The 11497-nt window shown below is 35.3% G+C and overlaps 1 protein-coding gene and 1 pseudogene across 1 annotated transcript; one reads left to right on the top strand and one right to left on the bottom strand.

The window, feature by feature from the left end:
- The first annotated feature begins 1548 nt into the window (after positions 1 to 1548).
- Positions 1549 to 2193, top strand: LOC101567288 (annotated as a pseudogene).
- Positions 2194 to 9449: 7256 nt separating this feature from the next.
- Positions 9450 to 10457, bottom strand: LOC101585923 (olfactory receptor 51T1). Its single transcript, XM_004642084.1, has one exon. The coding sequence runs from the start codon at positions 10455 to 10457 to the stop codon at positions 9450 to 9452; it is 1008 nt and encodes a 335-aa protein (XP_004642141.1).
- Positions 10458 to 11497: the final 1040 nt, after the last annotated feature.

Genomic DNA, 11497 nt, shown 5'->3' with positions numbered 1-11497 from the left:
TTCTTCACTCTGGATTCTGCCAAGAGGAGTAGGGAAAGCCTGTATCACACAGTACCCAGCCTAACTTGGGCCCCTTCCATCCGTGGATCTTGAATATGTGGCCATCAACTTACTGTGGCCTGTGCACACATGTGTAATTCCTCACTCCATCCTTAGATCTTTGTGCATATCCTTTTCTCTGGTTCTAAAGGAGGCCAACTTTTGTCCTCCGGCCTGTGCTGCAGATGTGTTCCACACCAAAGCCATCTCTTATTCTCCTGTGTTTAGTTGTTTGCCCTATTTGGTGGGTCCTTTCCATTCTCATTCATGGGGCTGTGGTCAATTTGCTCCCTCTCTAGACCATCATTTAGTAGTCTGTGTAGGCTTAGCTTTGTCATCATGAAATTCTTTAGTTGTTCTTTGTCATGGAAGTATTTCACTTCTCCATTATACTTGAAAGAGAGTTTTGTAGGGTATGTCAGTCTGGGTTGGAATTTGTTTTCTTGCAAGACTTGAAGTACTTTGCTCCATGTTCTTCTTGATTTGATGGTTTGTGAAAAGAAATCTGCCATTATTCTGATGGGTTTTCCTTTAAATGTGATCTGTTTCTTTTCTTTAGTGGCTTTTAGTATACTGTTCCTGTGCTGAATTTCTGGGATCTTGATTATTATATATCTGGGTGTGACTTTCATTGAGTTGATGTTATCTGAAGTTCTACATACTTTGGTTTTCTGAATGTCAGATTGTTGCCCCATATTTGGGAAGTTTTCTGCTATTACTCCTGCCCATATTCTTTTTATATCATTTGTATTGACGCCTTCCTTCTCATTGATGCCTATTAGTCTTACATTGTTCATGTTTGCATCGTCTTGCAGGTATTGAATTATTTTTTCCTGCATCCTAGTTATTTTAAAGAGATCTTTTCTTACTTTTTCACTAGCTGCAATGGTGTCTTTTAGGTCAGAAAGTCTATTTTCACTTTCACTCAAACACTTTTGCCAGCTTGTGATTGAGGTTTTAATTTCCTGTATATCCTTTGAACCTGTTTCATACATTCTATTTCTTTCCTACATTGCTTATTCAGGGGTTCCATCATTTTTATATTCTGCTCTATTTTTTTTTATCAGTGTGTCCTTTAGAAGCACTTAGTACTTGATTATAGTTATCACTACATTTTTTAGTTCAGAAATTATTTCTGATCTGATTTTCTCTATACATTTCTGCAGTTGTTTCTTTACTGCCAATGCTATTATTTTAGAGATATCCGGTGTGTGATTTCCAGGTTCTTCAATGCTAGTGTCTTCTGCATTGGTACTGGGTGGACTCAGGCTCTGAGACTGCATTATGTTCCTTCTCTTTTTCATTTTGTATACCGCTGTCTTCTAACCTTTGGTGTAGAGTTTAGATAGAGTTGTTACCTTAGCACCAGGTCTGGATCTATGAAGTTCAGATTCCTTCAGGTGGGTGCAGGCTCAGATTTCTTTACTTCCAGAAAGAAAAAACTCGACACCTTCCATCCTGGCAGTTTATTTAGGAGTCTGAAATTAAGGACTTCTTTCAAATTTGGACATGGCTAATCAAGGAGCAACAAGACCTAACGGGCCAAATACTGGAAATAAAATTTGCCAGTTCGAGCTAGTACTTCTGGGAGAGTCTGCTGTTGGCAAATCAGGCCTAGTGCTTTGTTTTGTGAAAAGCCACTTTCATGAATTTCAAGAAAGTTCCAACCGGGCTACTTTTCTCACCCAGACTGCATGTCTTGATAACACAACAGTGAAATTTGAAATAGGGGATGCAGCTGGTCAAGAAAAATGTCATAGCCTAGCACCGGTGTGCTACAGAGGAGCACAAGCAGCCATAGTTGTCTATGATATCGCAAATGAGGAATCTTTTGCAAGAGCAAAAAACTGGGTCAAAGAACTCCAGCGGCAAGCAAGTCCTCACATTGTAATAGCTTTATCAGGAAACAAGGCTGATCTAGCAAATAAAAGAGCTGTAGATTTCCAAGAAGCACAGCCTTATGTAGATGACAGTAGTTTATTCTTCATGGAAACATCAGCTAAAACGTCGATGAATGTAAATGAAATATTCATGGCAATAGCTAAAAAGTTGCCGAAGAATAAACCACAGAATCCAGGAGCAAATCTTGCTAGAGGAAGAGTAGACCTCACTGAACCTACACAACCATCCAGAAGTCAGTGCTGCAGTAACTAAACTTCCAATTTGAACCAGATGGAATATTCTGCCTCCTAAATGTTAGTAACAGTGGAATCAGAGCATTTAATAGCCCAGTCTGACTCCCAGAAAACAAAGAGACTTATGATACAGTCAAATTTTTAATGCAGAATTATTTTAAGTGCTCTGAATTTAATTTTTAATATGTGTATGTCTCCCCTGACTAATGTTTCAGCAATAGAAAGGGAAAATGAGATCTGTGTCGCACTGTTTCACTGGACAGTTGGAGGCTAAAGGCAGATGACTACCACAGTGAACATCCATCCTCTCCAAACTGGGACAGTAGTTATGCATGAAAAACTTAGAAAGTATTAATTTGGCCTTTCTGAAAAACGTTTTTAGAAAGATTGTAAATATACTTAGGCTTAGCTACAGTATTGAGGCAAACTGTCTTCTGTTATCCAAGGTGTACATTCCACAATTTAGTAAGTTAACCACAAAAAAATAGTCCCACATTTCCAGGAAGAAAAGAAATGTTAGTAGTGTCTAAGTTATAACCTGTCTTACTATTTTTCTAGATGGGCAAGAGAAATCAAATGTGGCTTTGCCTTGTTTAGGAATATGAAAGCTAACAAATGCATTTTAATGAATCATGTTCCCTTCATGTGAGCTAGTCAACAATGAAGCAAGCCAGGTAACTGATTTCTTTTTCCTTTTTTTTATTTTTTAATCACTGCAGGTCATTACATAGATGTCTTCTGGGGGGCAGGGAAGAGGGTTTTGTTCCCTTTGGATATAATACAGTCAGTGCACTAACAATTATGTACATTCAAACTTGATTGTTTTAAATTTTATCTTTAGTTGTACTGTAAATACTGTATCTTTAGTTGTACTGTAAACATACATGGAGGGTACTACATTGTAACCTCCATGTATGTTTATTACTTTTCTGTAATATTTAAGAGTTGCTTAAAAGTATACAAAATATACAGTTATAAAGAAGCTAATTCTTTCTCTCACCCTTTGAAGGACGAGGCTTCAGTTCCTACATGGCTAGAACCATAACAAGCAATGTATCTGTAATTTGTAACATAAATATTGCAATGTTAGTAACAATCTTGTAGCCTTGTTTTTCAAAGTCTTCTTTATTTTGATAAGTTCCACATATTGCACTAATTTTTAGGTATTTTTCATTATATGAAATCTACCATGTGTCAGATGATTTAATCTATTTAAGCATCGAACTCTTAGCAGGCTTCTTGTACATTTTACAGTAATTCACAGTTAGCAGAGAAAACAGCTCATCAGTATCTAGTCTTATACTGAGGTGCTCAGGTTGGAATAAAGTGGTAAAAAAGCAAAAAAAAAATCCTATTATTAATAAATTTAAATATTTTTCTTCTTATATAAGTTGCATAATAAATATTATTTCTGTCCCAAAGAACAATTTTGGAAAGGTTTTCCACTGTTAGCTAAATAGTCTTATATCTTATGTTCCCAGATGAATTTAAATACATTTTTATTGTTCAGGCACTTACGCTAAGTTGATAATCACCTAGTAAGGGAAGGTTGGGATGAACTTGTTTGCCTCTTCTTGGTTCTTTCTTAATGAATAAAAAGGTTCATTAACCAAATATTTTGATGTAATGCTCAGCTCATATTTGCTCTACCTGTTGTTTGTTTTCATTGTTTCCACAAAACTTATGTAAATTTAATTTATTAGCATAGCTCTAGCACTTCGGCAGTGCTTATAAGTTGGCACGTGACCAGTAGACTGATACATTTCCCAACTTACTTGAGGAAGACAGTTACACCAGAACAAAAAGAATAATTTTGACAGCCAAAAATATGATAACGAATTACAAGAGCAATGATTATTTGGAATCATGGAGAACCCTACTGTCAAAATCAGTGAGGAATAAATAGTCATTTCAAGTCAATAAATCTGCCTTCAAGAAATAGGTCAGGGGCCGGTGAGATAGCTCAGTGGTCTAAAACCCCTGCTTAGGCAAACTTATGCAAGCGCAGGGACCAATCCCCGGCACCACATGCTGCTCCAGCCCCTCCCCCAGGGCAGGGCTGGCCACATAAAAAAAGTTCAGTTGCTATTAAACCACTGAAGAAGAAAACAGAAGCATAAAGAAATAAGAAGGAATGCCTGTCCTTTGCATGATCACCCAAAATTCACCCAAAATCAACAAAATTTGAATTCAGAAATTCAAATCTGATTCAAGCAAGAGTGCTTAAGTCATGAAATGACAGTCAATGTTGCTTCTGGCTCAGATGACTGAAATTGATAAAAACTGGTAGTTGTGAAATCTCCACTATCACATACATTTCATATTTTCTCATTAAGTTTGCAATAACATTTTTGGTACTTATTAAAATAATGATTAAATTTAATATATTGGATATTATGGGATATAAGTAAATAGAAACTGACATAAAGTCAATATCATAAAATTTATTAAACAGATGTAAAGTTGTCTAATATGTTCAATAAATTAATGAGCAAAAATAAAGACATTTCAATGCACCATACAGATGTGAAAACAACACGTAAGAAATAATCAGAAAATTAAACAAAACAAATCTTTAGTAAAATAATGCTGCGAGGAAAAATGAAAATGAAATTTTAAAATTTCATATTTTAAATGAAATTTTAAAATTTCATATTTTAAATATGAAAACATATTTAAAATATGTTTTTGATATTCTGTCACAGAAATAAGCAAATTAAAATAAGAATTAATATCAAAGATAGTTCTAAGTTTTACTTAAATACAGTATGTAAATACTCTTTGAATAGGAGCAACTTTCTAAGGAAGTAACAAATGTATGCTAGCATGCAATTAGTTGTATGAATAATCTTTACACAGTTATAACTTGTAAACTAATAGGTATAAGATATATCCAGTGTTTACAAGCTTCTAGACATTGAGCTGCTTACATTTCTTAATAACATTAACTTTTGCAAGAACACAGAAAAATAGATTTTTATTGTTTACTCTTACTTTGTGCATTAGGAAAGTAAAGTTTTGCAAAACCTTAAACAACTTCCCAAAAATCTAGATCTCTAAAGTTTTCAGAGATTGAATCTAAATCCAAGCCATGTGATGCTTAATCCTACAATTCAAGCAATATTAGTTTCAAAATTATTTGCTTTCCTTCCTGATTAAATAATTTCTATTTCTAGAAACCTAAGAACATAGTCAGTGGTGTTATCAAATATATATCTATATGAATATGTGTTGAGCTATTGAAATATTAAATAGTAGTAGATCATAATATAAACTAGGATAAAAATATTATTCAATATATGTATTTCACTCATAAAGCCTACCATTAACAGCTACATGTTATTTACCAGGGAATGTATCAAGTGTTAAGGATTAAGTAGAATAGAAAAAATAGGACTGATAACATCTCACAGAGGCGTGAAGAACAAATAAGTTATATTCACTGAGTAAAGTATGGAAAGTTCAAACACATATAAAAAGAAAGATAAATTGTGTAGTATGAAGAACTAAAAGTTGACTAAAGGAAGTGAAGTATATTTTTAAAATAATTTCTACATTTATATGTTCACAAATTTTAAATATATACACTAAATGTGGCATAATTAAACATATTATGGAGACAAAATATTATGATTTCATAGAACCAATTAGTAATCAAAAATAGGAAAATATGCATGTAGCTATGTACTGTTATCTTAATTGAAATACACTTTTATCTTAATTGAAATATATATGTATATGTCCAGTCATTCACATAATAAAAAATAATCAAGTCTAAAGTCTTTTTAAAAGGTCAAGTCAAGCACAATTTTTCATTAGTGGTATTATGAATAATCTTTAGCTTTAATTTTCTACATTTATTCACATATTCACAAATGTTATTTATATATACTAAATGTGACAAAATTAGAAAATGAAACTAATTTAAATATATGACTAGAAATTACAAGAAAACACAAATGCATATCTTATTTACAATTTCCACCATAGAGAAAAAATACATCTAGAAAAAAGGTCTTGGTATGGAGTAGACAGGTTACGTTGAGCAAGTCAGGAAAAGCACATTTGGGCCAGTAGGGAATTAAAGCACACAAGGCAGCCTGCATTAGGTACTGATCACCATAAATGTAAGGGAATCATTGCACATTCCCACAAACGATCATCTAAAACCCATGAAATGTAGAATTTTTTCATTCTTTAACAAGGCCATATTGGAAACGTTAACTTGCATTCAAAAACAATGGTATTTCTGAAGTATAATGTGTAAGCATTCACATGATGTAGAATAAATAGTGATTACAAATATATTCATATCAATTCACTGTAGGGTTATTTGGCCAATTAATTCTGACAGTAAGAAAAAATTTTAAAGCATAGTTTTTCAAAGTGCTCTTAAATTTCTTAACTGTCAATAGGGAATACTAGATCTATGAAAGAAAAACCTTTAACGTCCTCAAATAAAGTAGTACAGTACCAACTTCATACAATTGCCAGTCCCACTGAAAACTCACTACTATTACAGACTATTGGACTATATTGGGTATTTTCTGAATTCAAGTACCTACAATCTTTGGACTGGCATGAAGTATGAAAAGGTCTTTTAAAGACTTCTCCAAATTCAGCTTCTCTAACAGCAAGGAAACAACCATCTCTGATAAAACAAAATGAAATAAGGGATATAAATAAAGGACCATTTTGTTGCAGAAAAAAGTATATATATACATATGTATGTATGTCAGCATAGACATACAGCTACTTTCCCTTAGTTCAATGAGAAGAAAGGTTTATACTAACATGGTTTAGACAAGATATCATGTCTGCGTGTTGTCCTCTGAATAACTACTTCAAAGACAATATGCAATGTATTAAATATTGTAACTGTCCTACTAACCTGTTTTGAAACTGTTTCATTACCATTTTATCTTTTTTTCTCTTTAAAATGAATAAAAAATTAAAAAATAAAAAGTGACACAGTACCACAAATATCTGTAAGAATCATTCAGATATGCTCAGGTGCTTAGATGAGGCCATAACCTGAGACACCCTCTACATCAAGGTCAGCGCCTCTGACACAACGTGACACGGTCTAAAGAAAAAAGTGTCTCATTCTCAGTTCACATTTCATTTCCACAGACCTTTTATTTAGCTGCTGCACACATCCTCTTCTTAGGTCAAGCACAGAAATGTCTGGATCAAAATTGTCAACAGTCAAAATAGTGTTTGGCACTTTATACCATGACTGGGATCCTAAAATAATGTCAAGGAATTTCTTCCAGCACTTCCAAGCCCAACTCTAAAGCAGTCTTCTCTGACCCCTCCCACTCTTCAAGTTCTTGTCTAGAATCAGCTCTTATGGATAATAATCTAAGGACTGTAGCTGTACTCTGAGATTACTAACAGGATGTCAGCTTGAAAAGGAGATCATTGTATAATCCTTTTTCTACAGATGTTTAGAAACTAGATGTGTCTTGGAACTGTGACTTTTGCATGATAGTTTTGTTGATAGTTGTGTTTTCTTGGCTTGCGGGGGTTCTTTTTCCTTGTAAAGAGAGAAGGATCAAAGAGACACTTATTTGGAAGCAATATAAGAGGAGAAATGTGAAATAAACAGCAAGTTGTGGTATAATAAAATTCAAAGACTTCCCACAAAGTGCACAAAACGAGAAAATATTTTGACTGTAGTGTTTGAGGTGGAGAATAGAAAACTGAAATTTCTTTCCAGCTGCTCTGCTTTCTATGTTGATCACTACACTGGTTTTTCTGAATTTAAAATAATAACTTCTTCCACACAATTTGAGATGTTTGCATAACACCAGTGACGTATCTGAAGGAGCCACACAAGTTATGTGATTATGAATGTATGTGACTACTGTTGGCAAGTACTTGATAAAAGGGTATTGTGGTTTTAGCAATTCATGGTCACAGAGCCATAAATGTTTCACCAGAACAATTCAGATTAATAGGAAATAGATGCAAAGCAGAGATTGGGATTGGTAGTGTTTCTATCTAGAAAGGAGTAGAAGGCTGATGAGAGGCGGGCTCCAATCAGGACACTTACTAGGAGCACTGTGTTCAGATTTCAATTTCCCTGGGTGTAAATTACATTTCATAAATATATGTGGCAGAAGCATACAGAATTATTTCTCAGCCCTATCAATTCTGTATCTGAGGTTACTTCACAAAGTAAATCTTCTTAGTAAAGACAGTGTCAAGACCAGGCATGGTGGTGCACACCTGTAATCCCAACCCTGGGGAGGCTGAAAGCAGGAGGATCACTATGAGTCGGAGTTGTGTAGTGAGACCTTGTACAAAATACATAAAATAAGGCCAGGAAGATAGCTCAGTGGAATAAGTGCTTGCCTGGCAAGAGAAAGGTCCTGAGTTCAATCCCTGGTACCAACAACAAAAAAAAATAATAATAAAATTGGGTTCAAAATACATTAAATAAATAAATAAATATAATGTCAAGATTTCTGAACAGCATCAAAATTACCCTGAAACTCTATGTTGACAAGTACAATGGGGTGGACACAGCTAACAGGGAGGCATACGCCAGCAGGGGCATTTAGATAAAGGACACAGTCCTAAGGCTAAGTCAGCCTTAAAGAACAGCTATGGAGTCAGAATTAGAAATTTATTAGAATATTTAGGAAATGAAAAAATAACAAAAGATACCATGTAAGTTTACATTGCACCTATTGGAAGTATACAAAATAGTGATTAGAACTGCAAAAGTATCCCAGTTGCTATAAGCAAATGACTAAAACAGAAATACAGACAGTATATTTTTCTATTATTCTTAGAAATGATTCTAAGTACCATAACCAGAGCACAAGATTTTCTGAGTTTCCAGTTATACATTTTTATCTGTGTGCCATTCCACATGCATGTAACTTTCCCTTTTACCAGCCTGAAGAATATTCTTTTTTTTTTTACTCTACAAAAAAACAAAAAATTAATCTCAGGGGAAAGTATAACTTACTCAATTGAAAGCAAAAATAAAATTACTATGATTTATCTATTGTCAAAGAATTATTTCTTTAAGGCAAATATATTGTTCCACTGGATAAAAATGATTTTACAATAATGCAAGTGTTTGTCTTAAAATTCTGAGAGACATATAAATAATGGTTTTGAACTGTGGATTTCTTTATCTCTTTCATGAACTCAAGAAAAAGTTTTCTTCTCACTCCTATCATCCAACTGAAACAGCCTCAGGTCCTACAACGTCTGTGGAAGATACTGCCCCAAACACCTTCTCTCCTTAACCATAATTTATGTGCTAGCTCTTATCCCCCTTCGATTCCACTTTACCCCAAGCTCTCTCACTTCAGTGCCTCTCAGTCTCTTGAACTGGAACAGCTGAGTCACATTCTGGCGGATCATTTTGGTCTTCAAACTGTAAATGATGGGGTTCAGTACAGGTGGTAAGAGCAGATAAATGTTGGCCAACGTACTACAGATCACCCTTGGAGTGGAACTGAAAAGACGGTGGGCTAAAGACAGGCTGATCATTGGCACATAGAAAACTGTAACAGCGCAGATGTGACAGACACAAGTGCTGAGAGCTTTCTGTTGCTTCTTTGGGGCCACAATGCTCAGAACAGTTCTGAGGATCAAGATATAGGAGAAAAGAATGAACAGTAAGTCAGTGCCATTCAGGTAGAGCTGAAGAAACATCCCCCAAAAATTGGTGAGCCCAGACTTGGAATATGTGAATTTGATCACATCTGGGTGGTAGCAAAATGGGTGGGAAAGTTCTTGACCTCCATGGAAAGACTCATTGATCAAGGCTATAACACAGGGGAAAGAGAAAATCAATTGCCGCATGCACACAGTTAGTGCGATCACCAGGCTCATCATGTCTGTCAGGACAATAGCATACTTCAGTGGGTTACAAATAGCCATGAAGCGGTCAAAGGCCATGGCTACCAACACCGAGGACTCCAGGAAGGAGAAGGTGTGCACAAGGAACATTTGGATGAGACAAGCCTTGATGCTAATCTCCCGGGCGTGAAACCAGAGAACCCCTAGCACAGTGGGAAGGGTAGTGATGGTCAGACATAGGTCAACAGCTGAGAGCATGGAGAGGAAATAGTACATGGGCTTGTGGAGACTCCGCTCGGTAATGATGATCATCAAGATCATGCTGTTTCCCAACAGAGCAACGGTATAGAGGCAGCAGACAGGAATGGAGATCCAGACGTGAACAAATTCCAGTCCAGGGAAAGCGGTCAGGAGGAAGTTGGACGAGGAGGATGTAGTGTTGTTGAAAAGTAACATGGAGGATGTACTTGTAAATTTACCAAATTACACCCTGAAAGGAAATACAGTAATGATAGTACTTGACATTTGATCTTTTAGTAAATCCTAAACCTTTAATAAAGCCTTCCCAAGTCACACAATTGTATCCCTTTATTCAAAACTTTTGATCTAAGCACATATAATTAGGGTTATCACATATTTTTCCTGTGTCTTGAGTTTTTCTTGTTAGATTCTGCCCCATTTTGCTGTCTCTGGTTTATAAGCACTTACAGACTGTAAGCATCAACTCCTCAGCTGCATTTCAATAGTATTTTTCAGACCAGTCTTGACTACAAAAAAAGAAATGCTTATAGAATTATGTCACACAAATGCATACATTCCAGAAAAACAACTTTCACAATTACAAGTTGATGGGCTTCTGACTAAGTCTCCAAGCTAGGTAAGTTCTTCCTGAAATAATGGAGAAGCATATAAAAGAGACTCTATGCATCTATGCCATCAAATTCCACGTGTCCTTGTTGGAAGCTGGGAAGGACACTGTATGCAGAGGTACTCTTGTACCTGAATCAAAGACTGTCCTCCCCTTTTAATGGCAGACATTCTTTATTTCACTTCCTGTATGGGAACAATTTCAATAATTCTGCTTTCCTTTTGTCCTCATTTCACATATTTGAGAGACTGAGGTTCTCTGTGTCCTTTGCTTCTGTTCCTCTGGATGGTTTTCCAAGTCTACCGAAATAACTAAGAATTATTTTCTCCATTTTAAACTTCAGGCTTCATTCTCACTCCTCACCTTGGATATCTACCTTGTGAATTTGAACCTCTTTACTGTGTGCAAACTATCCTAAAATTCTTGCCCGTAATTCCAAGCATTCTTCTAAAATCAGTGACATCCAACATCCTGATTTATTACCAGTAAATAAGTCTAGACAAAATGCCATGCCCCCGTACTGGTTTCTACCTCTTTTCTGATATTTTTGTTAAAGTCATAATGAAAATTTAATGATCACTGTAGATAATAGGTCTTGATTTATCACTGTTTTATGATGAGACCATAG

The sequence above is a fragment of the Octodon degus genome, unplaced genomic scaffold (genome assembly GCF_000260255.1).
Source record: "Octodon degus isolate 3935 unplaced genomic scaffold, OctDeg1.0 scaffold00146, whole genome shotgun sequence".
In the NCBI taxonomy this organism is placed as follows: domain Eukaryota; kingdom Metazoa; phylum Chordata; class Mammalia; order Rodentia; family Octodontidae; genus Octodon; species Octodon degus.
The sequence above is the reverse complement of the archived record's forward strand: the minus strand, read 5'-3'. Positions and strand labels throughout refer to the sequence as shown.

Coding starts and splice junctions, on each gene's coding strand:
- LOC101585923 (XM_004642084.1), bottom strand. CDS start 10,457: ATGTTACTTTTCAACAACACTACATCCTCCTCGTCCAACTTCCTCCTG.